The 27,708-nt window shown below is 44.4% G+C and overlaps 4 protein-coding genes across 6 annotated transcripts; 2 read left to right on the forward strand and 2 right to left on the reverse strand.

The window, feature by feature from the left end:
• The first annotated feature begins 810 nt into the window (after positions 1–810).
• On the forward strand, positions 811–4,541 carry METTL5 (methyltransferase 5, N6-adenosine). The gene is given in 9 exon segments (XM_084523333.1): positions 811–881; positions 1,178–1,340; positions 1,808–1,922; positions 2,397–2,578; positions 2,971–3,053; positions 3,343–3,394; positions 3,929–3,978; positions 4,420–4,447; positions 4,450–4,541. Coding segments are annotated over 8 exon segments (642 nt in total). The 5' UTR covers positions 811–881; positions 1,178–1,231; the 3' UTR covers positions 4,473–4,541.
• On the reverse strand, positions 4,172–17,667 carry SSB (small RNA binding exonuclease protection factor La). 2 transcript variants are annotated; one of them, XM_084523328.1, is made up of 14 exons: positions 16,164–17,667; positions 14,534–14,686; positions 13,716–13,966; positions 9,598–9,672; positions 8,164–8,267; positions 7,823–7,997; positions 7,549–7,656; positions 7,350–7,450; positions 7,061–7,132; positions 6,933–6,975; positions 6,160–6,300; positions 5,583–5,766; positions 5,301–5,423; positions 4,172–4,632 (listed from the first exon to the last, which is right to left on the reverse strand). In XM_084523328.1, exons 1-14 carry the CDS (start codon positions 17,386–17,388, stop codon positions 4,535–4,537), a joined length of 2,853 nt encoding a protein of 950 aa, XP_084379454.1. In that variant the 5' UTR covers positions 17,389–17,667; the 3' UTR covers positions 4,172–4,534. The 2 variants fall into 2 exon arrangements, with proteins under 2 accessions (XP_084379454.1, XP_084379455.1); XM_084523329.1 differs by lacking the exons at positions 13,716–13,966; positions 14,534–14,686; positions 16,164–17,667 and adding an exon at positions 11,687–11,798.
• Positions 17,668–20,015: 2,348 nt separating this feature from the next.
• Positions 20,016–21,710, reverse strand: PHOSPHO2 (phosphatase, orphan 2). 2 transcript variants are annotated; one of them, XM_084523331.1, is made up of 2 exons: positions 21,486–21,710; positions 20,016–21,327 (listed from the first exon to the last, which is right to left on the reverse strand). In XM_084523331.1, the coding sequence occupies exon 2, from the start codon at positions 21,323–21,325 to the stop codon at positions 20,600–20,602; it is 726 nt and encodes a 241-aa protein (XP_084379457.1). In that variant the 5' UTR covers positions 21,326–21,327; positions 21,486–21,710; the 3' UTR covers positions 20,016–20,599. The 2 variants fall into 2 exon arrangements, with proteins under 2 accessions (XP_084379457.1, XP_084379458.1); XM_084523332.1 differs by having other exon boundaries at positions 21,423–21,629.
• Positions 21,711–21,714: 4 nt separating this feature from the next.
• Positions 21,715–27,521, forward strand: LOC311438679 (cilia- and flagella- associated protein 210-like). Its single transcript, XM_084523330.1, has 9 exons — positions 21,715–21,891; positions 22,676–22,902; positions 23,175–23,348; positions 23,442–23,635; positions 23,889–24,045; positions 25,039–25,178; positions 25,520–25,712; positions 26,161–26,325; positions 27,029–27,521. The coding sequence occupies exons 1-9, from the start codon at positions 21,843–21,845 to the stop codon at positions 27,341–27,343; spliced, it is 1,614 nt and encodes a 537-aa protein (XP_084379456.1). The 5' UTR covers positions 21,715–21,842; the 3' UTR covers positions 27,344–27,521.
• Positions 27,522–27,708: the final 187 nt, after the last annotated feature.

Here is a 27,708-nt window from a genome sequence, read left to right on the forward strand (position 1 = left end):
CCGTGACCACGGCCCTGGGGAGCCTGCTCCAGTGCGCGACCACCCTCTCGGTGAAGAACCTCTTCCTGACAGCCAGCCTGAACCTCCCCTGTCGCAGCCTGACACCATTCCCTCGGGTCCTGTCACTGGGCACTACGGCGAACAGATCGGCGCCTGCCCCTGCGCTCCCCCTCGTGAGGCAGCTGCAGGCCGCCATGAGGTCTCCCCTCAACCCCCTCTTCTCCAGGCTGAACAGCCCAAGTGCCCTCAGCCGCTCCTCATGCATCTTCCCCTCTAAGCCCTTCACTGTCTTTGTAGCCCCCCTCTGGACACTCCCCAGCAGCCTCACGTCCTGTTTGTGCTGTGGTGCCCAGCCCCACATACGGTGCTCGAGGTGAGGCCGCAGAGCAGAGCACACGCTCGCTTCCCTCGACCCACCGGCAGCGCCGTGCCTCAGGCACCCAGCACCCGCCTGGCCCCCGTGGCTGCCGGGCCGCACCGGCACAGCTCACGCGGCGCTAAACGTGCCCCAGGCTCCACAGGGGGGCTTTCAGCTGCCGGCAGAACCTCTCGAAAGCCGGGCCCCGGACAAAGGCAGGCTGAGGGCAGGAGGCACAGCAGAGCCCCACGCCCGCCGTGCCGTGCCGTGAGGGCACAGAGCACCCAGTGCCCGACCGGCGCCGCGTGCCACCCCCCCAGCCGCACGCAGTGCCGGGCAGCCCGCGCTAACCCCGGGCAGCACAGCGCCGCCACAGCCGGGCGCACTGGGCCAGGCACCGCCTGCCCGGGGCGGGGCGGCGGCTCGGGGCCTGCGCCTGGCGCCGGGGCGGGACGGGGCAGGACGGGGCGGTGCTGGCCCCGCGGCGGCTCACGGCGCCCGGAGGGGCTTGGCAGGGGCTGTGGTGAGCGGCCGGAGGGGCTGGGGGGGGCTCGGGCTCGGCCCCGCGCTGCCGCAGCCCCGCCGCTGAGCGCCGGGAGCCGCTCGTTGCCGCCCGGGCTGCGGCGGGAGCAGCGTGAGGGAGGCGCGGGGCTGACGGTGGGGCCGCGGCGTCCTGGCGGCAGCGGGCCCCGGGCCGGGCTGCCTGAGGCACCTGGGAGCTGCCACTGGGTGCAGGGGGGGGAAAGCGGAGAACGACCCCGTGAGGGCATTCGGCGTTTGTTGATGGTATCGCAGCTGCTGACACGTTATTTGCATTAGAATCGTAGCAGAGTCAGAAGGGACGCGTGGGGATCATCGAGTCCAGCTACAGACATGAAGAAATTAAAGCTTAAAGAGCTGGAGAGCTGTCTTCAACAGGTCGATACCTTCGAAAGCCCCAAGCTGCTTCTTGAACAGTACCCAACGAGACCGCACATCGCAGGTAGAGGTGGCACTGTTGTAGCTAGGCTCTTTTACTGGCTCTGCATAAAAAGCTTAAGTGCTTTTTGTTTCTGCCGCGGTTTAAAGCCTTCACACTAGAAATAGTTGAGAAATTGTATCCACCAGAAACTTGAATCCATTTTTCTATGATGTTAACTTACTTTCATTAAAAGAATACTGTTAATTTACAATCCAGAATTAGAGAAAATTGATAAAAAAGATACATATATTCAGTGATCTATGTGAAATCTCTCCAGCAGACCAAATATCTACAGTTCAACTACTTGACAAAATACTAGTTTTCACATTGAAATTAAAAGAGAATTACAGGCAGTGAGAACAAACTTAATTTCGCATAACAAGAAACCTTTGTTTCAGAGTTTTTTGAGAACAGAAGATAGTTTGTATTGATTAACTGGATGCTCATTGGGTATATTACTGTGTTGGTTTTTTTTTTTCTCCCCTCAGCATGTATGCTGTACACAATTCACAATACTTTCGATGATATTGAAAACAAAACAATTGCAGATTTAGGATGTGGTTGCGGTATGCTCAGCATTGGAAGTGCAATGTTAGGAGCTGGGTAAGTAAATACTAGGTTCTGGACGTTTTTTTGTTGTTGTTGTTGCGGTTGTTTGTTTTTTTTTTATGTTTGTTTTCTTTCCTGGTATAAGGCAGAGTTGAAATTAAGATTAGAACACAGTGCTGAACTAAACTAACTTTAGCCATTTATTCTGGTGCATAATCAGGCCATTTAGTATGTTTAGATAATTAATAACCATTCAGCTTCTGGGAGGGGTGGATACTTGCCTCAAAACAATAACATTTGTTTTCTCCTGAAGCATTAAATGAACACATGAAACATCTCAAACTTTAAAAAGATATTTGAAAAAGGCAACATAGCTGCTGACATTTTTATAAGTACTGAATTTGTAGTGTACGCCTGTTATGTTTACTAGTTAAAACAAGCTTGTGCCATTCCTTTTCAAAACTGCTATAGAATTTAAACAGTTTTATTTTGCAAAATACTAATGTGGCTTTTTGTTTTTTTTAATAGATTTTGTGTGGGGTTTGACATTGATGCAGAAGCACTGGAAATATTTAACAGCAATCTTGAAGACTTTGAGCTCACAAATGTTGACTTCATTCAGTGTGATGTCTGTTCTTTGTCTGACAGCATGTCAGAGACTTTTGACACAGTTATCATGAACCCTCCTTTTGGTACCAAACATAATAAAGGTTTGTAGATACAAAAGTTGTTTAGCAATTACTAGAAGAGAAGTATCAAGGGACACACTTCTAATGGAACATCTCTCCTCTCTATTGCAATAGGGGACCTAACAAAATTTTGCTGACCTGAAATCAGTTTCATAAGTAGAGATTAACCAATTCAATGCTATAGCTAAACAATCACTGGGTTTCAAATAAACGACACTAGCTATTTCACATCCCTTATTCTTTGGTTTTACTTAAGCACTTGGGAAAGTTGCAAAAATACTTTCTGTACCTTCACATATTCAGTATTTTTTCTCAAATAGCTACTGCTTCAGAAAAACTGAAGCGTGAAGCAAATCTTTAAATCCTCTAGTTTAAAATTGCATTTAGTAATTTAATAATTTCAACACTTTTAGGAATGGATATGATTTTTCTGAAAACGGCTTTACAAATGGCAAAAACAGCTGTATATTCCCTTCACAAAACTTCAACACGGCAGGTAAGTCCTTCATTTTAGTATGGTGAACATTAAGCTGACAATTATATAGTTGGTCAGTAATCACATATTGTCTTTAGCTTCTTTGATTTGTTCATATGGTGTATGTCTATTTGGGGTAAACATTATTGTCAAAGAATAGCTGTGACTTCGCATGCATCAAGATAAGTACATCTAATATTTTAAGTTGAAAACAAAGGTGCAGACTTCTTAAATTATTACAGCCATTAAGATGTTTTTAAGACTATCAAAACTAGCTTTTAAATGTAGCTGTATCTGTTTAATACTGTAGCACATTCAAAAGAAAGCAGATGAATGGGAAGTGAAGATGGAAGTCATAGCAGGTAAGATTAACTCAGAGAAAAAACATTTTCTTGGGGGTCTAATATAGATGTAAATCCTTACTAGTCAGACAATATCCAGAGAGAAATTTAAGTGTGATTGTCAGTGAAAATGACAGGATTTGTTTATTTACGTAATCTTAGTACCTGTCTGGAACATAAGAAGTAGGCAGTTAATGAATAAAGCTCAGAGGAAGAGTTTCTTCCCAGACTTAATTTAGCATCCTAAATATTTTTGGCAGTTACTCTGTTATCTTCCTGATTCTTAAGTACCATCAGCTATATGCTTTATAGGAATAATATAACTTGAGACATTTTCAGGAGTTTGCACAAATGCTTAAGATGTTTTTCTGGATCTCAGCCATCCACTTACTGTCTGGTATGGTTGATTTAAATGTTCAGTCATAATCTAGTGCAGAGATCAAAACAGTTATCCCATCAAGGGCTCACAGAGATAGGCAACAGAACATGGATGGAGGGTGCAAGTTAACTGACTAATAATCAGTATAGCATAACAATTTTTTGTACTATTCATAGAACTTCGATATGACCTACCAGCATCATACAAATTCCATAAGAAGAAATCGGTAAGTATAAAACCTAAAACAACTAAGAAATTTCTGTTTTGTATCAGGGAGGTAAATAAATTCCATTGAAAGAAATGTAAGTTTTAGGGTCACGTGTACTGGATGATTAATAGCATTTGAAAGAAGTTTGTTATGACAGCAGTAAGTTCCCTTGTTGTTACCACACTTAGTGGTTGAACAGAGGGGTCAGTAATGAGCAGTTTTAAGTTCTGAATTTATTGGCAGCTGCTGTTTAATATAACTTTGAGGTTACAAAGTCAGGAACCTTTTACATTTGAATGAGGTGCCAGAGAAGTTGAGAGCATCTGACAGTATAAACAAAACTATAAATACAAAATAATTCTCCAGAGTGGTATCTTAAAATTAAGCATGCTGCTTAGAACAACAACAACAAAAAAAAAAGCTGTAACCCAACACCACGAAGCTCTCTTCTCATTGCAGGTTGACATTGAAGTGGATTTCATTAGATTTCTGCCAAGAAACTCCTGAACTGAAGCATGTCTTTAAAACTTATTTAAAATGGACTAATAAAAACAATGTTATTTTTATTTTAGTATTACTGATCTCCATCTCCATTTTCTGTTTTCAGTTGTTTTGGTGCAGGTTCTTCTTCTTCCATTTCCTCTAGTGGTCTCTTCTTAGGACTTGCCGGTTCTGCAAGATTGAATACATATAAGTCATTTATGGTAAAGGAAAGCCCTTTCAGTATTACCACAAATGTTCTGGGGAAAAATAAAAAAAAAATTGAAAACATAGAACACTTATAAGAGTATTTTAGTTGATCTTAGCATACATGCCCCAGAATGGGTCCTAGTTAATCCATAGCCATTGCTATGATAGAAGGTTTACTTATTATGCAACTTTGAAGTTTTGAGGTGTTCCAAAATCCTTTAAAGAATTTGTTCTTACCTGTTCTAAGGCAGGTAAGAAGATGAAGGAAAAAAAAGTCTAACAGGAGTAGGTTTGAATGGGTTTTGTTACAAGCAGGTTCTGTATCCAATGAACAGAAAGAGTAGCTCTTCCTCTTCTCTAAGTACCACTATCCAGAACTGGTCTTACCATACGGAATGCTTTGAACAGTGCTGCAGTACAGCCACAGCCATCTAATAATTATTTCAACATACTTTTATTATGCATTTTGGACAGTTTCAGCCTCTGGAACGAGTCATGCAGAGGACCCTTGAAGTTATTTTACTGGTAATGACATACTGACAGAGGACAGAAATACTACAAAATAGAGGGCCAAAGCTTGGCCCTAGTAAACAAAAACTTCTCCATAAAATAGCCCTGTGCAATAAAGAATCTATACCCTGTTAACATACCTGTTTTAGTATCATCTTCACCTTCTTCCTCAAACTTTATTTTCTTGCCCTGAAACTGTACTTTCCCTTTTTGTGCGCCTTGAGGTATCTTTCCCCCTCTTCCTTTTCCTTTGAGTTTGCGTCCTGTTGGAATATAAGATAACAGGAATTTTGTATCATTTGTGTTTTTAATTGGCAAGCTCAAAAGAATGCTTTATAACCAGTGATTATTATGTATTCACTATCTTATTTTCACAAAATGCCACTCGTGGGACATTGTAAATGCTTCAATGAAAGAAGGACCTTTTGTTTTCTGTTTCAGCAGTTCCTGCTGCTCTTCCATTATTTTTTTCAGAGCTTCTTTCTCTTCATCTCCTTCTAGCAACTCCCAAGTAACATCCTTGTTCCGAAGCTGTAAATTTCCATTATGTGCTTCTTTGGCTTTTTCCAGAGCTTCTTTTGCAGTATCCTTAAATAGGATAATTCCCTTAAAAAGAAAGAAGGCCTTTACATCTTACTGTGAAAACACTCAGCTAGAATGATGAACAACATATCCTGCTAGGTACCTCACCAAGTTCATTATGCTTGCATGATGTGAAAAATCCAGACTGAAACAAAACCCTGAGACTGTTGTAACAAACATTCCTAGTCTCACTTTTGAACTAATCAGCTGATGAACCTGGAACCTTTACCCATGCTTTTAAAAGAATTCAAGTGAATGATTGCATTCTCTTCAGTATTCTGCAGTTCCACAAGTCAAATTAAACAAAACAAAACAAAAAAAATAATTATTTACTTGATATAGGAGCACATGCATTTAATTATTAAGCTTCAAACTCTAATACTAAGATCTTTACTCAGAGTCCAAGATTATACTGACCTCCTTTGCACCTCTTACAAAGTGTATCCATTTGATTTCTCCATGATCAGAAAATACTGTATGGAGATCTTCTCTGCACGTTTGATCATCTAGATCACCAAAAAACTTCAAAAGACATCCTGTCTTTTCTTCTAGAGATTTCTAAATAAAAGTTGAAGACATTTTTATTAACGAGTCAAGCTTTGAATATTCTTTCCCTCCCCCCATCATAATATTAAAACATGACAGTAACTAATTCGCAACTGAAGTCAACCCTCTTAACGCCATTAGTAACCCAACCATTCTTGCTATATAACTTACTTATGCTGACACCCAAGTCTCACACAGTGCCCCATAACCTTGAACTTATTCTTTTTCCTTTGCCTACTATGGATACATCTATGTAGAATTTAGGATTTTCCCTTAAGATAATTAACACTCTTGAAATTTTACAGAACAATTTTCTGAAGGCTGACCTGAAATTGAAAATTCCTAATTACTGATATGATCCTGTAAGGATTTAATAATTAGCACAGAAGAATGATCATCTATTTTATTGATGTATTTAGGATCACTTCTGAACAGGTAAACATACCTAGCAATTCAAATCCAGGATATGTTCCTTTAAACAAAATCAGTCTCTTGAAAATAAGACAATACAATGACAAAACGAAGTCTTACTGTAGGTTAGTTGTAAAAGCTGAAAGGAACACATAGCTGCAGTAGCACGTTAATGAAAACGCATGAAAGCACAAACTGAATAGTTTTTATGTAGACATTTAAGAAACCCATACCATCTCAGCATCCGCTGCTTTTTTCAGCTTTTCTTCTTTTTCCCTGTAGAGAAGTTAACATGAGTTATGAGTTGGTTCACATGTGGTCAGGTGATCAAAACCAGACACTTCTGTTGATAAGGACTTACTGTTTAGCTCTTGCTTTGGCCTCTACTTTGTTTTGTTTCCTTTCTTCATTCTTCTTTGTACAGTACTCTTCCCTTCAACAGAATGTAAACTAAGTTAATGCCGATTAGATTATCCCATTACAATTACTTTATAAGACAGGAGAAGCCAGTAAGCAACTGAGACCATCTGTAGCAGTTGAGATGCTGGTCTGCAAATGCTTGTGCTATTGGTATCTGTACAACAGCATAGAAATTTACATCCACCCTCAACCATTATTATTAGGCTCATATATCAGGTAAGTGGACTTACTTGAAAAGCACTATCAGCTCTGTGTCTTTGTACTTTTGGTTTGGGATTTCTGTGAACTTCTTAGCAGATTCAACACTATCAAAAACCGCAAATATTGATCCCTGTTAAATAAGAGACATTCAGTGTCAGAGTAATCAACAGAATGTTCTCCAGGAGGCATCCCTGCTCCATGTCTTAATTGTTCATTGCCAAAAGTTACCTTAAACGTTTTCTGCAGAGTTCTCCTCATCTGAATGTTTTCAACTGGACCCTTATCTTCAAGCCATTCTTTGATATCATCAAGAGTTGCGTCTACTGGAAAGCCTTTCTGCAAGACGGCACAAAACTTCAATTATATATGACAAATTGTGACACTTCATCAGATATAACCACCTGACCATCTAGTATGAGTTAATTCAAGCTTTACTTTGGTTAAATGGTTCTCAGTCCAAGTCATTCAGAACAGCACAGAGCAAAGGAAGAGCTTTACTTACAACATATACTGATCTGTTTTTAATTGCAGCCTTGTACTGGTCATTCAATTCAGGAAGGGGTTTATTTGGAGACCTCCTGATTTTTGTTTTGTCTTCGTTTATTTCCATTAGACCAGTCTTGGATTTTCTTAGTGCTTCTACTATAACACCAAAATCTTTAGACAGACGACTTAACCTATTGAGTAAAGAGACACAGGTCATTACAACTATCCAGGCACAGCTGAAGCCAACTGTTAAGATCCCAACAAGAATTTTACGTGCAGACCAGGGACATTTGGCCCAAACAGATTTAAGTAGCTAAAAATTACCCTTCCATCCATATTAGCTGTACTATGTTTTACCTGTTGAATTTGATCATAACTTCTAAAGGCACCCAGCCATCATCTAATTTGATCTGTTCCTTTAAGAACTTGTCTCTTGGTAGATTGTGATTTCCAAAATAGTACTGCAAAAAAAGAAGAAAAAAATGTCTTGGAAATACTTGAAATTCTAATTGTTATTTTTACCAGATCAACGAAGTTCTCAAATTACTACTTCCTGCTTTAACAGGACACTTCCAAAAGTTAGCTGCAACAAGCAAACAGTTAAAAAACCCTGCTTCATCCAATGGGATCATAATCAGGCAAAACTAGGAGGCTGCAGATTTGTTTAGGAAAGGCATGAGGCTCACTCTGTTAACATTCCTAACGTTGTGTATTCATCTAACATAATTCTTCAAGGTGATAAAGATCTGCAGGGTCACCAATGAAATTTATCACCAACAGATTTAGATTTTAGTCCTTATTTAAGTGATGTACGAGGCAAGAATAGTATCTTTACACATGCGTATTTAAGTGTTCATTTACCGTGTGCTCATTTGGATTGTGCCTGGCTTGGAAAGAGCAGTGTCACACAGGTGACAAATTGTTTAACTGAGCACAAAGTAGACAAGTTCATCAGATTCTTTTGCTTGCTAGCAGTCACCTAGCAAGGGTCAAATACATGAAGCCATAGGGTAAGTGGAAGTGTTTCCACCAGGATCACTATGCTTTAGGAAGAGCCAGCTCAAGTTTTACAATAGTACTTCTCCCTCTAGCATACCTCAAGTTCACATTACCACATGGCTAGCTCTGTCAACTATTTATCCCCAGTCTCAGTTATTTTCATAAATAATGACTATGGCTTCATATGCTGACAGATTCACATACAGATTCACATAATTTTGTCCTTCAGAAAGAAGGTTTTGTTCTGGATATTATTTTAAGTGGTGTGTTCAGTTATCCATTGCAGGGTAACCCTCCAAGCCTCTCAAGTAAGAAATAATGAATGTAAAGTAGGGCATTAAAATTTAGTCGTAATTTGTAGCAATAAATTACAGAGCAGTAAATCATAATAGCAAGTTATGCAGCAGGCTAATATTTTCAACAGCACAGATTCCCAAATAGGATTTTTTCCCCAATTGCATACAAAGAATAACCCCAATGAACACACTAATAAATTGTTCAATGATACATTCGCTTGCTGTAATACCTAAAATGTTATCAAGTTAAATGTTTTGTATTTAAGCAGTAGTCTTACAAGCAACCTTTGACAAACCTAACTTCCAGCTTAGACTACCACTATGAATGATTATAACATATTAAAGTCTGTCACAAGTCTATGACTGTTTTTTTTTTTTTAACAGAGCTGAATATTTAAGTTAACTCTATAATGTTAATTTCTCATTAGCCAAATTCTTAGCAATTAGTCTCCAAAAACTACATGAGCCTAGATTGAAAACTATAAATTGAACTTACCTCAATTTGCTGACAGATCTTGCTTTCCAAGATAGACATGTTTTCACCATCTCCATTTTCAGCCATTTTCATTAGCTGCGGTGAAGAGAATTTAGAGCAAAGGCACTAAGTATTGAATACCAACTTCTACAGACATATTCATATAGCACCACATTTAACTACATTTAAACAATGTAACAGGCAAGTTCTTCAGCCACACGTTTATGCTTATGAGTCAGCTCTAAACGTGACTGCAGAATTCCAAGTGGAAACTGAAACTAAGAAACAACTACTTAGCTGTTAAACCAGCATTTGTCATTCTAACATTTGAGGTAAGTAAATAAATGTTGTCATTTTAAAGCATTTGTTATTTACCTTTTTCTAGTCACAGATCCTCAGTACCTAACAGCAACAAATCTGAGCCAACTATAGCCAACATTTGTCAGGTCGAACCCAATCCCTCATCACTAAGCAAAACATGAGTAACAAAAATTGTTTGATATTCTTAGTAAGTATAATTAGAAATTTTCTGACATTTCTACCTCGTACTTAACCCTTGAGAGTTCAAGGAACTTACTAGAGGAAAGAACAAAGACATCTGCCTTTACTAGTACATCCTAAAGATGTCCAGTTCTCGCTTTTATGGATTTGCCTTCACTGCAGTTCTGCCTGAATATGGCATCAACCACCTTTGAGAGGACATGCTGTTTTGAAGTTGAAAGCAATTTATTCTCCTAACTAGTATTAAGCTTATGGTTCCTGTATATCAAATACAGTTGCTATATGCAGTAGGAGATCGATAAGGAAGTGTTTACTGGACAACAAATAAATGGAGATCAGATGCTGCTCATCTAATTGCTCTTGGGACAGATGGAGTAGAGTTATTCTCGAGGAAAAAAGCAGCTTTATTAACCTGTCAGAAATCAGTCTGAATTCAGCGTTCAACTGTGAACCACAGATTTCTACTTTCTCCCTTCTGGCACTACCACACTCGTCAAATCCAGCTGCAGAAAATAAAGCAGGCCGATGTCTCCTCAGTTGCCCCAGGCCGAGCCTTGAGGCAGGCTGCAGCTGCTCGCCCCTCAGCTGGCCTTGCTGTTTCACACATCACACTGAATGGTTCACAGGTTTGTGGGAGCAAGCTGTCTCTTCGTACAGGTTTTTGTTAAAATAAAACCCAAGACCTTGTGGCTGCATGCTGCCAAACTACCCGCAGCTCTGTTACAGGCAAGGACTAAGGAGATGCAGCTCATCTGAGATAATGGATACACGCGAATCAGTGCAGCACGGCCACTGCCTGGGCTTTGGCTTTGTCATTTGGAGCGACCTCCCCTTCAGCCTGCCTAGGGTAACCAGTTTCTCCTAGCCTGCCCCCAAACCCGCTCTGCAGCGCGCAGGATGCCCTTGTTTTACCGCTGGGTACCCAAGGAGCCCTTAAAAGCCAAGGCGATAGGGCTACTAAGTGCCATGGAAAAAATGAGACATTCTTGTCGCTGCCTGGCTTCTGCTGCCTCAACTCCTCCACCTTCCTATAGTCTTGCAAATCCTCCTGTGCAAGCAGTAACACTGTGCAGAAGGTTAGAGCAACGCGAGACCTCGAGGAAACCAGTGAGGCTGAGTCTCGTGAGTAGAGCAGTTTTGCTAGAAAGCGCCCACCCGAACACCAGCACCGCTCCGCAGGCCCCATCGCTCCCCGCATGGCAGCCTCGGGCCCTTTTCACGGTTCGGGCGCTGACGGCGCCCTGAGCCCCATGCACCGAGGCAGCCGCCGCCTCCTAGCACGGGGGCGCTCCGCGCGCTGCGCACACTCTGCCAGCCCCTCGGCGCGGGCACCTGGGCCCCAGCCCCCAGCAGCAGCAGCGCGGCGCGAGCAGCGGGAGCAGGGCCCCGGCGGGCGGGCCCCGTGCGCCCCGGGGGCAGGGAGCCGGGCGGCGGGAGCGGCGCTGCGCCAGGCGGCGGGAGGCGCGCGCACAGCTCCGCGTGCTGCAGCGCTGCTCCACGCGGGGCGCCGCAGGAAGCGCTTCCCGCCGCCGCCGCCGCCCCCGCTCCGGCCCCTTCCCGCCCGCCGGCCCCAGCCCCAGCCCAGCGCGCGGCGGCCCCGCGCACAAACCTGCGGCGGCCCCGCACCGGCCCCGCTCCGCAGGCGGCGCGCCCCTCACGGCTCCGCTCGGCTCCGCTCCGGCCCGGCCCAGCAGCCTCCGCGCCGCCGCCCGCCCCTCGCGTGGGGGCCGCTTCCGGGGCGTGGGGCGGGGCCGCGGCTGTGAGGCAAAGCCCCGACACTCGGTGTGCTGGGGGCGGCCGCCTCAGGGCCGCGCGGCGCTGCAATAGCGCGAATACAGGCGCCAACGAACAGCCCCGGCCCTGGGGAGCGCGGTGCGCCCTGCCCGCGGCGGGGGCAGCCCTGTGGTGGTCGTGTAGAAATTGTAATGTGAAAATAGCACCAGTGAAAGCACTCCCCTGGCTCTCCAGCATCCCAAAATCTCCCCCAAACGAGGATGGCTCTGGGTTGGGGTTGTGCTGTGCGGGTGCTGCTCTCCCCCCACAGAACCGAAGGCCTCTCCCGACTCGCACGAGCGTTTCAGATCGCCACCTGGCTTTTAAATCGTTCTCTGCCATAGAGATTTCCAGGATAAATAAATTAGCTCTTTCGCTAACTCGCTTGGCCCGTGTGTTCCAAACAGCACCACGGGGTTCGGTTCCTCAGGCCTCTCTGCATTTAAGAATCTTTAAACAAATTTGGCTGCATCCCCACATAGGTCTCAGCGGGCCAGATAACCAACCAGGGCACAGCCCACACTCAGTGACAGTCAAACATCAGAACGTGAGCTACACACACAGCACAGAACTTTACAGCAAACCTCAAGAGTTGAGTGAACACTGTTACTACCAAATGCAAGTGAGAAATTAGTACAACAGTGTGAAATAACAAAAATATGTTGACAGTGCTTTTGATTAAGAAGAAATACTGTGAACTCATGAATTCACCTTCTTGCAGAGTTCCTTGGATGGTACCTGGTAAATCCAATAAAATCAGTATTTCATGTCAGGTGGCACTGCTGCTGCAAGAAGTTCCCACCACAACTTATCACAGCCCCCTGCTGTCCCTCCCTTTTGCACCAACATCTAACAGCCGTCTCTGCTGTCATTTTATAAGCTGGATTGAAGAACCAAAGGGGGCTAAAAGAGTCCCTCTGCTGCCCCAGCCTAATTCTTTATTTGGATCACTTCTGTCAGGCTGCATGCAGCTCCACAGCAGCTGCAGTGCCACAGCTCAAGAAACAGGGTGGAGGGATTCTGGACTGTCCAGTCTCTCTCCTTGTATTTCAGGAAGACACATATCAAATTTTATTTCAAAAACAGTTATCATAGTAAGGCTTTTCTCTGAAAAAAAAAAAAAAAAAAAAAAAAAAAAGAAGAAAAACACCAACCACAAATCAGCCAAAAAGCCCACTGCAGAGCCATGCAGAGTTCTGGAAAACTAGTGCACGTTCTGTTAGCAATCCTGGGCTACCAGGTCACATTTCTTCCCTTTTTCCCAGCCTGTGCTCTTCTTTACTCTGGCAGTTGAAGGTGGATTTAGAGGCACCATGCAACTGCCCACAGTTTCTGGATGTGTAACCTAGTTCTCCTAATACTATAGCTCTATACATACCACACACCTAGCTAGTGGCAATGAACCATTTCTACAGCTATATTCAGTGTATCAGAGATTTTATCATAAACCCAGTAGTCCACAACAATGCAGAGTACTTTGGTTTTACTCAACTTAGCACCAAGTTAGAATTCCACCTGGTGGCTAATGAAAACAGGTTTTTCACAGTAGTTCCTGTATAGCTGTGCAAAGTATTATAAGAAAGTCATATGAAAAATTTCATGTCAGACAGTGAATGAACTGAAAATATATGGAAATATTTTTCCTACATTTATGCTTCTGAATTGTTTAAAAATGAAGATAAACTATATAGCTTTTAATGAATGTCTGCTAAGAGACTGCACCTGACATTTCACTCGAGGTAAGCAGTACTACTAGGAATACTGCATCTGCTGTTTTCTATAGCAGCAATATGAAAATCAAGTGTTTATACATTATACACACAGACACAGCCGTGTGAACGCATAGCACTGGGAAGATTACCTACTGCTTCCCATTTGTTCAGTTCAGGGTTGTATTTCTCAATACTCTGCAGATATGTTCCTTTTGAATAGGAATATCCTCCTGTTACATAGATGCATCCGTTCATGACCACTGCACCACACTCCATTCTTCTCTCCATCATGTGAGCCATCTGCTTCCACTCATTCTGCTCTGGGTCATAGCAGTCCGTGATCGTGGTCTGTCCACCCACAAAATAGATCTTGTTTTGTAACGTAATTGAACACAATCCATATTCTTTGGGAAGAAAGGAATACAATTCAACTCAGCATGATAACGTTATCTTAAACTGCAGCTACACGACAAACATTGGGCACCACTGATGCCAGCTGAGTTTCTTCACTGAACTTGGTAAACACCCTCAGGAATTTCTGCCAGGCATACATAGACGAGCACCAGTATTTAGTGACAATCTCTTTAGAAACTTATTGTTACCAAATGTAGAAAGTAGAGAAAGCCTTTTGAAAATTCGTATAGAAGACCTTTGCCAAACAATTATGAATAGACAGATTTTATGGGAAGTTAGCTTACTATGTTATTTACTAAAGTACAGCCGTTCCTTAGTTGAGTATTATAAAGTGATTAGTATACAGCAGACACTTGAGGGGGGCCTTTCCCTCCCTTCTCCAAGCCTAGGAATAGTAGATCACCCCACAGGGACAAGTATCCACTCTGAACCTTGCTGCCCTAGAAGTTTTCCTCATCTTACTAGGACCTGGTCAGAAACTCTTAAGTGGGCTTAAAGACTCCTAGTTAGGATTAAACAAATCAAACTCTATGCTCATTACAGAAATTATTGTTTACCTGGATGCGGACTTGTGGTGACTATACTCCACTCATTGCTACCTGAATGGTATCTCTGGATTTTATCATAGGTGCAGCTTCCTCTGTAGCCATAGTGACCTCCGGTTACGTAGATGACTTCGTGCAGGACACAGGCGGTGGCGTTTCCAACACCTGTACACAGTGTGAAAGTCACAACACACCTTCAGACTGCACGCAACACCTGCTGGCACTTCCACTGATAACCCCAAGTTAAATGGCTTGTTAATTAACCTAGGATGAAATTATATTTGCAAGTATTTAAGTGAATGTGAAATTAAATAAACTGTCAAGACACCTTATTTTAGCAATGTAAGTCATGAGCAATTAAATAAACATGCAGTAACCAGCAGGTATTGCATGTAATATGGCCATAGAAAAATTCACATAATCCTTATAGTCATTAGGGACACGGTCATGCTGGTTTTGAAATAGGGAATTACTTTCAATATTTCACTAAGTTTCAGTGATTTTTTATGCCTCACTTACATGGAAAGAACAAATTCAATGGGAGCTGAGATTATTCAGTGTCTCAGGGTATTTTTAGCCTTTCTCATATTATTAACAACACTGCTGTACAAACAAGGACACAAATAGAATGTAGCCATGTTAACTCTGTCTCCAGGAGAACAAAACAAAAATAAAACAAGGGAACTGCAAGATAAAACAGGCAAAACCTAGCAAATTAGTGTGATTTAAGTATCTAAAAAGCTTCAGGCAGAAAATGTGACAAAATGCCTGCACAGAACATGTAACTGCTCACAGCATTAACACAGCTTTCCTGGATTTAAATTAAGAGAATAATAGCAGAGATTGTGGGAAAGATTTAAACATTAAAGAAACAGTTGCATAAGCATGATTAGCGTTTTTCCTGTTAGATACCTTAAAAAAACTGAAAAAATACCATGTTGCATTACCTTACAATAAAATCTCACAAAAGATTTTATTTCTAATTGCAAATAATTACATTAAGTTATAAAAAATATTATGTGTGATTATTTATAATTTTTACAACCAAATAATATAATTGAGTGAGGTTGTGATCCAAATTCATAGATTTTTAGTAGATCACTATTTCGGCTGCTAAAAATAGGTATGAATGCTTTTCCTAACCCTCACACTAAAGATTAAACTAAGGAACCTGAACAGATGATACACTGAAATATGAGCAAGCTGCATGCAAGAAAGTTCAAGTGAAGACACTTATTTTGGTATAAATTCAGATTACTTCTGTACAATTATTTCTAATATGATCCCTTTATTCACTCTTTGAGGATACGCTGAATAGACTTTAATCCCAGGTAGGTTTCTAATTTCTTTCCAAGCTGAACATAAATTGAGCTCCTGAAGGGAAGACAAGATTAAAAAGATACCACCACCCCACCACCTGCTCGTTCATCCTGTGTTCCATGGCTCAGCCCAGCCCAGCGTTTGGATGCTTGCAGCAGTTTGGCTAGTGAAGACCTGAACCAAAGCCCACCACAACCACCAGGATGCTTCCCATGCACTTCACTAGAACTTGGATCAACCCCTAAACGTGTCAGTGGCACTTCTGTGTGGCAAAAGTGGAAGGACTGACATTGAAGCAGACACCACACAAAACCTTACATACCTTTGATCATGTTTGCAATAGGAACCCATTTCTTTTTTAACGGATCATAGAACTCAGCTTCTTGCACCGGAGCTCCCTGCCGGTAACCACCCAACGCATAGATGCAGCCACTCAGGGAAACTGCACAGTGGTAATACCTCGCGTCGAGCATGGGGCAGCCTTCAGTCCACTCGTCTCTCTCACTGTTATATATCCACACAGTATCAAGGGCTTCGATGCTCTCCGTTCTATAACCTCCTGTCACATATATGTCAGGTCCCAAATTCGTGACCCCATAGCTCTCCCGGGTATGATCTGGCATGTCTGTTCCCTGGACCCATGTGTCAGTTAAGGGATCCCAAACGTGCACCTCTGATAAGGGATGCCAATAATACCCTCCAATCACATACATGGTGGCCGTAGGTCTTTTGGAAAGGCCTTTGGGGCTTGGGTTCAGGGCGTTGTATACGAGTGACCGTATTTTATTATCGTTAAGTCGGCATTTTTTTTGTAGGCTTAAAGCTGACCTCAAGTACACGTTATCTAGGTCTATTTGGATGCAACTCAGCAGTTCGTAGATGTCCTCGATCCTCTCTTCCACGTTGTGTGCTACCCACTTCACCACCGCTTCAATGGCTGCCTCCTCCTTCCAGACATTCAGGTTCTCTCTGGAGAGGATGAACGCGAGCTTCTCCTTGCCGATGTCCAGGAACTCCTCCTGCTTCCACACGTCTTCAAACTGCCACAGAAGCATCCTGCGCGCCTCCTTCTCCAGCTCCGAGCAGCTGTGGTACTCGGCAAAGGCGTGCATCCCTATGCAGTTGTCGGTGTCCAAGTGCCTGACCAGAAACTGCTCGCAGGCTTTCTTTACCGAGGCGAATTGGAGGAGGTCGGCCGCCTGCAGCAAGCTTTGGACGTTTCTCTTTGTTATCTGGATCTGGGAGGTGTAGGCGTAATTCACGAGGGCTTCCAGCACGGCGTGGCTGAGCTCGGGAAGCCTGATCTGGCTTTTAGCCTTCTCCTTCATGTCGGCCGTGAACATGGCTTTGAAGTAACCGCTGCAAGCCGCCAGGACGGCTCTGTGGCAGCGGAGGCAGACCCCCGAGGCGCCCTGGAGCGCGATGTCGGTGAACAGCCCGTCCAGGTAGAAGCCGCGGAACGCCCCCAGCAGCCGCGCGGGGTGCGCGGGGTCCTCGTACTCGTACGCGAACCCCTCCGCCTCCGCCCCCTGCCCGCACACGGCCATGGCCGCAGAGCCCGGCGGCTTTGTGGCGCCCGCCCGGCCCCGGCCCCGCCCGCTCCTTACGCCCGGGGCCGCCGGGGCCCGCGGGAGGCGGAGCCGCGCGGGCAGCGCCCAGGTGGGCGCCCGAGGCCGCCGCGGGCTGAGGCGGCTCCTCCGCCCTGAGGGACGGCGGCAGCTGCGCGGGCAGCGCCTCCCGGCCGCGGCGCACAGCCGGAGCGCCTCCCGCCGCCCCGGGGCTGCCCCTGCCTCAGGCGTGAGGGGAGCGAGGTCAGGGGCGCCCCAAAATTGTACAGGGCTCCCCTCATTAGCAGTAGCCTCACCAGGGCCTGTCCCACAGCTACATTACTCCACTTTTATTTTTTCTCTGGAGCATTCCCTTGTAGGGCCCCAAGTCTGTTTGTATGCCCCCAAGCCAACAGCTTCGTTTTGCTGCTGTTTTTCACCTTCCATTTCATCAGCTTCCTTTGGATATGCATGAACTTCTTTCAGCCCTTGGCCACTCTACTAGCACATCAGGTCAGGGCATAGTATTACAGCTACATACTCCTTACAGTAGCCTGTGTGTAATACCACATCTGTTACCATACAGAAAAATTCCCATATGCTCAGCAGCCTCGCATTATGCATTCCTTAATATCTTTACCTAAGTTACCACATTTCCCCAGAAGCTGGGCATCTCCCCCCCCCACCAGAGGGCATGCTGTTTTAGCCACCCAGCAAGTTAGGTCAGCAACACTAAGTACAGAACATGTACCCTTTCAAGGATGTCCTCTGTCTTCTCCTTTTCTCTTTTGGCTGTGTTACCAGCTGAAGCTGACTTCACAGTCTGGAGGTACACATCTCCCCTCCCTTATACCCAAATGTGGAAAAATGTGGTAATTGTGGTGCTTCAGAAAACGGATTTCTTTTTTATCTTCAGAAGAGGAGAAAAAAATAACACGAGACCTCATTAATTGCTTAATGGCTTACCTACTGGAATGGAAAAGCTCCTTCTGTCTCTAACACACAATTTGTCCAGCAAATAGCATCAGCTCTACCCTGTACTTGAAGTGATTGAATCATAATAGCTAATCTTTCAATTAGTTTTCTTTGCTTAATCTATTCTCATCTCCTGCTTCCATACTCTATCACAAAAAAATAAAAACAATCCCTTTTTGATTATGGAGGTTAATGTCTTAATGATTCAGCAATATAGCAAATTACAAAATAAGATTCCTATGGCTAAAGAATATTAGGAAACCTAATTTAAGTGGAAGAAAAAAAAAAGAATATTCATATACTAGGTGGCTAGGGCTTTTTTGTTTGTTTCTTTGCTTTTTAAATAAGCAATAACTGAGATCTGGACAATAACTGGACAAACAGAAGGCAAACTGTTTTGCAGGTAGGTTATGAGGAGCACAGAAGAGATTGGCACAGTACCAGTACAGCAGCACATCCAGAATGCAGGACATACACAACTTTTAAGAAGTAACCACACAATATTGTGCAATGCTACAGCCATTAGCACTTTTGTACAACCCGCAGATCAGAAGACTCAAAACTGTTGAGGCCCACCAGTTAGCGAGATGCCATCTATGTGCCCTTGCACAAGACAAGTTAAGATCTCTAGTATAAACACCTCAGACAGCTATCAACTATCTGTCAGCTGTGCCCCTAATAAGTCAAGTATATTATTTGAGACACCTTAGGTAACAAACTGCTAAAGCAACCTGCTGTAATTAGTTAAAATAGGTGAAGGGCTAAACCCCAGTACAAGGCAGTACTCAAAGGAAATATTCAAGATTTCCACTCAAAATGGGGAAGACCACCCCTAATAAAACTTCAACTTAGAGAAAGAAGGTAGTGACAACATCAAGTGTCCATAAGAAAATGAGAAGAGCGCTGCCCAGACAACACAGAAGACAACAGCTACAGCAATTGCAGGTTGCTGAGCTACAACTTGGACATCTGCAACTGAACTACTGCAAGAGTTAGAGAAGAGGCAGAGAACAGACATCAGTTCAATAGCAGATTATAACCTATTTTGGGAGACTAAGAAAACATTTGGCATGGAAAAGCGTGACTTTAATGAGACATACTTCAGTATGCATAGCACGAAGTCTTAGGGCTCATCTCGCTGTGAGTGCGAAAGACTCCCTGGTCACATACGGTTCCTGAAACTACTGAAAGGCAGGTGAATTCTGTTAAAAAGTTAGAATGGACACAGATGCTCCCTTACAGCCCATGAGAGGGCTATGTGGTGCACATAGACAAGAGTGAACGGGCAGAACCGTGCAAACACATGCACATAAACACCGTTCTGTGGGCCCACACACTGCAGCAGAAACCCATTGAGGAAACAGCACCCGGCTGGCTCCAAGGGGTCAGCAGGGAAGATCTAACCAGCGGCAGCCCTACGCACACGGTCAGGGTGATAGTCAAGGGAATAGGAGAATGGCTCTCCTGTCAACAGCACTGCACCATTCTTACTGCTCTCCAGAAGAGAAGGGGTCTGACTGACAATGTAAACGGTGGTACCCAAAGACTGACACCCAGGCTTGTGTTCGCTCTCCCCAGGCCCTGACAAAAACAGGTGCCTAACTAACAACACAGAGGCCAGCAGAACACGTTATGCAAATCTTGTATGTTGCTTTTGTCACTGACAGTAACTTTTATTGTCTTTAATTAAAACTCTTAAAAAGGAGTTTTGTTTGGTAAACATTCAGTGTATTAAAAATATAAATGCATCTTCAGATCAAACAAGATTAGAGGCATACCAAATCATTTACAAATTAAACATTTACCCTGATTAAATAGTATTCAAAGCCAATGGTTCCAGAACCATGCTCCTGGTATGTTAAGAATTTAAGTTCTTTTTAAGTAAAGAATTATTTCTTTCTTTTGTGCACTAATCCCACTCCTTTCCCTGAGCACATGGAACAGACCTCACATGCAGTCAGTAAACCTTTGGGGTCGGGAGAAGATTAACGACGATTCCTCCTGCAACCCTCTCACCCCCTTTTCCACTGATTTTGGAACATGTAATATGCTAGAAAGCTGTTTTAACATCACTTTCCCACTATTGCCAAAATTGAACATACAGTTTTGTATCGTGTTTAAAAAACATGGGTTCAGAGCACATCGCAGTTCTAATTTTGTGCTTTTATGCACACATAGTGTTTCTCTCCTGGGAAGAAAAAGGCATAACTATATTGGTTTCCTTTTATCATCTGAATTATTCCTTTATAAGCAGCTTCAGATAAGATGCTATTTCAACAGCAGTTGACCAAACCAGAACAGAACACTCTACAGGACTGTGATCTTGGGAAAGCTGAGAAATCCTTTTCTCTAAGGTATACCCATGCCTGGGCATAGCAATATCATTCTTCTTCAGAGACATTACCGGACATAGGTCATTCCCACCATCACCTATATATACAACTTGTGTGTAACTTACTCCTCGCTCCAACTGTTTATCTAGGAATTCTTTTAAAACTTTCCTTTTGCAAAGGTTTTTAGGGCACTTCGGACAATGGTGAGCGTGAAAGTTCTGCACAGTTAGATAGCCGGTACTGCTGAATGCTGCAGGGTTTGTAAACACTTCATCAAACACCTTATGGAAGTCAGCGGCTTTTAGAATCCAGTCAATAAATACAGTATTAGAATCTGAAACAATTATGCAGTCATAAAGCTCCTTGTTCTCGCCAATAAAACGCAGAAGATCTCCCATTCCCGCAGTGAAAGGGATCGTTGTCATAGTCCTTCTCATCTCCTCCTCTTTGACACCGCTGTCTCCCAGGTAGACAAACACTCTGCCCATGTATTCGGTCCAGTGCCCAGGCTGGTAGGAGTTTCTCAGTCCGTGAGGAAGCCTCTTCCCAGGAGCACACTTCACGATCCAGGTGTCGCTATTTTCATCTACGATCGTGTGGTCAAAGTCAAAAACCAGCAGGAATTTCATGGCTGCCCAGGGTCGGTTTACAGAACAAACAAGAGAAAAAAAAATAATAATAAAAAAAAGAGAAATACTTATATAAAAGAAACTACTCAGCTCCTACCCCGATCTTGTGCTCAGGTGACAAACACGACGCGAGGGAAGGGCGCTAAGCCAAGCACACAACCTGGGGGCACTGCCTGCGGCCGCTCCGGCTGCGGGACGCGAGGCCGAGGCCGAGGCGGGCAGCCCGCGGCAGCTCCGGGCCCGGCGGCGCATCCCAGAGCCGTGCTGCGGCACCGGCCGGGCCCCGCGCCGCCACCGCCGCCGCCACCGCGACCGAGCGGGGCTCCCGCCGCCGGGCAGCGCTGCCGCCGCGGAGCGGGGCGGCCGGGCCGCCTCAACGCCGCCTCAACGCCGCGCTGGCGCAGCCAGGCCCGCAGGGGACAGGCCCAGGCCCGGGCCCGGCCCCGCCGCTCCCGTCGCGCCCCGCGCCAGCCCCGCCCGCCGCCGGGTTGCGCGGCAACAGCGGCAGCGCCGGGACATGGCGGCGGCGCGGCACGGGCGGCCCAGCGGGAGGGGGCGGCTGCCCCGTGAGTGCGCGGGGCGCTGGGCGCGTCCCTGGGCCCTGCCCGGGGGCAGGGGGAGCGAGGCGGTGTCCCCCAGGCAGCGCGGCTGGAAACGGGCTGAGGGCGGCAGCAGCAGCAGCAGCAGCGCGACCCGCGGTGAACGCCCCGGCCGCCCGTGGCTGGGCACCCCCCGCCGGCAGCGCGCAGCTCTGCGCCGTTTCCCTCGGGAATGCCGCTGGGGACACAAAGGGCGCTGCTCGAAGCGCAGCGGTGACCTGAGGGCTGTGGGAGTGCCCGCGTGTGTGTGTGTGCCCAACGCAAGGCACTGCGCGTCCTGCCAGCGGCTCGAGGCACTGCCCTGCCACGCCCGCTGTGTTGCAGGAGGTGCAGGGCGCGCACTGAGAAGGGCGGCGAGGCACGGCCTGCGCCCCTGCTGCTGCCGCACCCACCCCCAGCACCACCTTCAGCGCCTTTCCCCAGTCGTTCCCTGCCGGGAATGCTTCCTGGCCCCCATGGCCAAATACCGTCTGCGAGGCATCAGCTACCACAGGCCGACCCTGCACGCACACACGGGTACAGGGATGCGCACAGTTACGCTGCTCAGCGCCACGGCCCAACTACACACACCGCCCGCACTCGGAACACAGGCACAGATCGGCCATCACAGCTCTGGGGTGCTGGGACAGGGAGAGTTACTGTCAGGACGACTCAGTATTGATAATATGCAGGGACTGAAATCCTGCTGCAGGTTTGAATTAGGATTTTGTGATTCCAAGTAACCTCAGTATCTTTTCTTCCCTCTACCTAGCATTGCACAGTTCTGTACAAAACAGTGTTCTAGCTGGATGTTTTACTCCAAATGGAGTAGATCTCCATCAAGTAATTATATTGCCAAAAGCGGAATGGGAAAGGATGCAGGACAATCTTGGCAGCATTAGTAGAGAAGCAGCACGCATCCTTGCTGAGAAGAAAGAACGTGAGGAAATGCACCGACGCTCCAAAGCGGCTGTAAAAGACTGGCCCAATACCATTATGGTAAATACAAGACACATCTGTCAACTAGGTGATGCATGTAGGCAAAAACACAACAATATTTCTAGGTGTATTCCCTTAGTTTAACATCTGCTTTTAAATATGTATTTTAACTAAGCTACGTATAAATGGTTTAATTGTCAAATTAAACCTAAAATGCAAAATTAAAAAAAAAATCACTCGGTGATTCATCACCTTCAGAATGGTTTATACATTTTTTATTCCATAGTTTTGAATGTGACTTCTAAAAAAGTGAATTTTTATCTGCATTATAGGGCCAGGCACAAAGGAAACTTAAAGCCAAAAAATTACGTGAAGAAAAGGAAGAGGAAGAAAGAAAGAAAGTTGATTTGGAAGAAGCACAGTTCCAAGCAGCAAAACGGAAGGAAGCTATTGATCAAGCAAAAACTTACCTATACTATCAGAACGAAAGAGTGAAAGGGTTGCATGTTTGTTGACAACTTAAAATATTTAAATTCAAATTGTATTGAATTTCTTTAAACACTCTGAACATGCAAATTAATTGAAACGTTCTTTTGTAGAGTGCACTGCTACTTACTGAGGTCCTAAAGGAAAGAGATGCTCAAATTGAATTTAAAAAGTTCAAGCCAAGTGTTAACAAAAAGAAGGAAGAAGAAGCAGAACGTGAGCGTAAAGAAGCTATTCTCAGAGAGCAAGAAAAGGCACATCAGCGTTATATGGATCGACGGGCAATATGCAGAGATCAGTTGGAACAGTAAGTAGTAGTAAAATAGGGTTACTTGTGATTAATTATGTATTTAAACTCTCTTCTCACAAATACATCCTGTAAGGTTTTACAGAAAGTTGCACACAATGTTGCTGTTCTTTACGTCTGACAATATACCCAACTTCACTTCAAAATGACAGATTTTTTTTTAAATTTTATAGGCAAGCAGAATCTTTACTTCATTTATTTCACTTGGTCCCTAACCCATTTTTTTAACTTTTTTTTTGTTTGTTTGTTTCAGAATAGAGGAGCACAAGCGTCAGGCAGATCTGGCCAGGCTAGAGGACAAAAGAGAAGGAGAAGAAATACAGAGATTAAGTCGACTGTATGAGTTGGAAATGCAGAAAAAAATGGAAAAGGAACATGAGGAAAAACTTGAACGCCAGAAGCTGTATCGTGTAAGTGACAGGAAAGCAGAGAGTTCAAAATGCTTGTTTTACCTTGTCTTCTCAGAGTGAAGCAATAGCGTTAATACTATCTAAGTGGGCCTGCTGGCAACAGGAGGTTTGCTGACAACTTTACCAATGTTAGGTCATATCCCTACATTGCTGGTTGCAGGCCATGTCTTCCCTGTCTGCTCTTGAGAAGGCCCCTTGGGTGGAAGTCCCTTCTCTTGTCTGAAGGGGTAACATCAGCACCTGATGCTCTGACTGGTGTACGATGAAAAGGTCTGCTGTAGACATCAAGGAACTGTCTCCCTTGACTTAAAAACTGCATTTGGGTACCGTGTACCTGCCCTGTTTCAAGCCCATTTTCATTTGTTAGGAAGAGGGAGTAGTCTGAGTCTATGAACATGAAAATATCTCTTTAACTTGTCTTTCCCTTTATGATTAGATATGTTTAGAAAATTTGTCAAGATCTGCTGCCCTCCCTCTTCACCTTCAAAGGCACCTTGCTAAATGCAAACCAGACACGCCTCACAACGCTTTTGGCCAGCATGCAAAAGACAGTACATTTTTTTACATAGAACTCTAGAAAACTCCTCGTCAGCTAGGATTTGGATTAAGCTCAAACTGGGATAGTTTTGGATGAGGTGGGCCAGGAGTAGCACAGTCTGTGTAAGTATTGGTGGGGTTACGCAGTTCCATTCCTCTCTACATCCCCCTCTCCCACGTGTCTGGATGGCAGCGAGGGATAATGCTCCCTGCATTGCATGCTGACCTGCATAATGGGTTGGAGGAACAGCTGTTTAATGCTCATTTCCCCTTCTCCTATCCACCATCTCCTTCATGCATGTTTGAGCCATAAGAAGAAGAATCCCCTTCCTTTCTGCTCTCTTTGAGAAAAACATGCAGAGAGAACAGAAGAGAAAGTGATTCTTTCAAGTTGCAGCCAAAGGCCTAGATTTTCTGAACTTCATCTGTTATATCAGGACTGTTTTCCCTATGCAGAAGCATGTAGCTGACCAGAAAATAATCAAGGCAGCAGAGGAACAAAAAGAAATGGAAGAAGATGATCGGATGAGAGCTCATTTCAAAGCAAAGCAAAGGATTGCCATGCTGATGAAAGAGAAGGAAGCTGAAATGCGTAGGTAGGTACAAAGTTTGCGTATCAAATGTATCAAACTTAAGTATTATACAGTTGTCACATTCAAGTTCTTCAAGCTGATGATATAACAAAAAAAAAATCACAGTTATTGTATAATTAAATTCTACTCATAGGGAAGAGGAGAATTCAGGACAAAAAGGAAGTTCTTTCACAGGTTCATTAGTTATAGGTCTATGTGTGTGTGTCATCTCTCCCCTCTTCAAAGTACAAAGATTTACAGAAGTGCAAGCTGTGTGGCAGGAAGAGAGGACTGCTGGGTTTGGAAGCAGCAATGCTTCAGGTAGACCAGGTGCGTATGTTACAATACCTCATGTTCTTCTGCAGACTAACACAGGAACGTCAGGACAAAATTGTTACCCAATTGGCTGCCCAAATGAGTGAAGCATTGAAGATGGAAGATGATCGTATTGCTAGAGACATTGCAAAAAAAGAAGCCGAAGAAGAAAAAAAGAACAAAGAGAAAGAAGCAAAAACAAAGGCTGCCATTGAATCTATTGCTGAACACAGAGCCACCGTGGTAAAAAAAAAAAAAAAAAAAAAATCATTCTTATCCCTCTTTCTCTCCTATCCTTCCAAATACCTTTTAGATACATTGTGGGTTTTATGCATGTTCTCACTTAGCAGCTGCCTCTTACTTACACCCAACTCCTTAAGCAAGTTGCTAGTGGCACATGGGAAGATCCTCTTGCAAGAGATCAGCATGCTGCATCAGGTCTGCTGACATCTTCCTGGGGTCCTCTCTCCCTCTCCCACCTCATGCTGGGCACGCATCTGTTGGTGCTGCTGGAAACTCGGGGCTTGGACACTGGCCAGCTATGATGATTGTGCTTACCAGCTAGTGCTGATACAGGGCTGCATCATCATTGCTTTTGTATCTGGCCTGCAGAATGGCTGGTGGCAATACATGACTCTCCGAACTGGCAGGGTAGCTACTTGGCTAACCTCCTCTCTTGTGTAAAATTCAGGTGAAGATGAAACTGGAGAAGGAGAGAGAGGATAAAGCAGAAAGTGTAAAAGAACGTCATGAATTAATGGAGAAGAACCGCATCTACCTGGAAGGGGAAGAAGCCAAGAAACAAAGACAACGTGATGCAAGTATGGAAGTACAGAAGATTCAGCTCCAGCAAATGGTAAATAGAAGTGCTGCCCCTTCAGAAAGTAGCATGCATCTAAACAGTATGAGAGGCTGAGGGGCTGGGAGAGGAAGCATGCTGTGGTTTTTGTTAATCTTGTATGCTCTGTAGATGTTGGCATTGGGGACCAGCCACATCTCGGCAGTGGCACAGAAGTCTCTTCTGGGCCTTCTCAACCCTTGTTGGTCAGGGAGGATGACCTGGAAGGGCAGGCGATAGGAGATCGGCCCTTAGCAGCTATGGCTTCAGGAGACCCCACTCAGGAATGCAGATCCCCCTTCTGCATTTGAATTTCCCCTGAGCTCGTGACCGCATTTTTCAAGTCCTTGTGGTGTCACTGTCCCAGTGTGGGAGCTGGTCATACAAAGCCTTTCCTCTCAAGGGGTGTTGTGCATGTCAAGGCTGTTTTGCAATGACACATCACTTCTTGTCCTGTGTTATTATGTATTGCTGCTGGTCTCTTGTATCTTCTGGGCAGACTACCAAAGAGCAGCAGCAAATGCTGATGTTCACTCAGCTATTCAATGTACCCCTTCTTTTTTGTGGTGAGTGGGGAACAGAACTTGGGAGGGATGGTATTTGACAAATATCAACTACTTAGTATTACCTCAAATGTCTTGTAAATTTACCCTCTTGAAGACTCCACAGCTTTTTATGTTGTGAAAGAAATACCAAGCTGTCATTCCCTTTTCTTCTTCAGGCAGAAAAGCAAGCAAGAAAACAGCAGGAGAAGCAAGCAGACTTGGACTACGATGCTCAGAAACAGCTTATTGCACTTTGTAGGGAGCGTGAATTTCAGAACTATGCCAAGCAAGTTATTGAATCAGAGTCCAAGACTACACACAATCTCTATCCTCTCCTCAAAGCATCCAGAGATATAACAGGACTTGGATGTGGGCCATTTTCCAGAGGAAGCAAAGGAATAAATCTTAGTTTTCACGAACAGGATGTTGCTGAGACCCAGTTACCTGCTTGTAGCTGTACTACTGCACAGGAAGATAAAAATATTAAATAACACTGAGACTATACAGCAAGGAAAGACAGAATAGTTTTCATGTGATTAAAAAGATACCTTTTTGAACGTTATGGGCAGAGTCAAGACTGCAAACAGATCTATATTAAATATATCTTATGAATCTGGAAGACATTTAAAAAAATAAATAGCAGAGAATTGAGTGTATTCTCAAAAGTCACTAGCTTGTATTTCATGAAAGTCGGCTTATTTAACTAGAGACAGCAGTGTGTTACATAGAACTGACGGTCAACAGAACCCATTCCCGCCAAAGGCTCACTATTGCTGCTACGTTTTTATGATTTTTCTAAAAATTCACTGTCCCAGGTTTTTCAGCCCTGTGGGCTACTAATGCAATACAAATTCCC

The sequence above is a fragment of the Aythya ferina genome (assembly GCF_964211825.1).
Source record: "Aythya ferina genome assembly, chromosome: 6".
In the NCBI taxonomy this organism is placed as follows: Eukaryota; Metazoa; Chordata; class Aves; order Anseriformes; family Anatidae; genus Aythya; species Aythya ferina.

Coding starts and splice junctions, on each gene's coding strand:
- LOC311438679 (XM_084523330.1), top strand. CDS start 21,843: ATGGCGGCGGCGCGGCACGGGCGGCCCAGCGGGAGGGGGCGGCTGCCC. Junction 22,903..23,174: donor ACTGGCCCAATACCATTATG/GTAAATACAAGA, acceptor TCTGCATTATAG/GGCCAGGCACAAAGGAAACT. Junction 25,179..25,519: donor AAGGAAGCTGAAATGCGTAG/GTAGGTACAAAG, acceptor GTTCTTCTGCAG/ACTAACACAGGAACGTCAGG.
- SSB (XM_084523328.1), bottom strand. CDS start 17,388: ATGGCCGTGTGCGGGCAGGGGGCGGAGGCGGAGGGGTTCGCGTACGAG. Junction 7,133..7,349: donor GAGCTGATAGTGCTTTTCAA/GTAAGTCCACTT, acceptor ATTCTGTTGAAG/GGAAGAGTACTGTACAAAGA. Junction 4,633..5,300: donor TGAAGATGATACTAAAACAG/GTATGTTAACAG, acceptor TCAATCTTGCAG/AACCGGCAAGTCCTAAGAAG.
- PHOSPHO2 (XM_084523331.1), bottom strand. CDS start 21,325: ATGAAATTCCTGCTGGTTTTTGACTTTGACCACACGATCGTAGATGAA.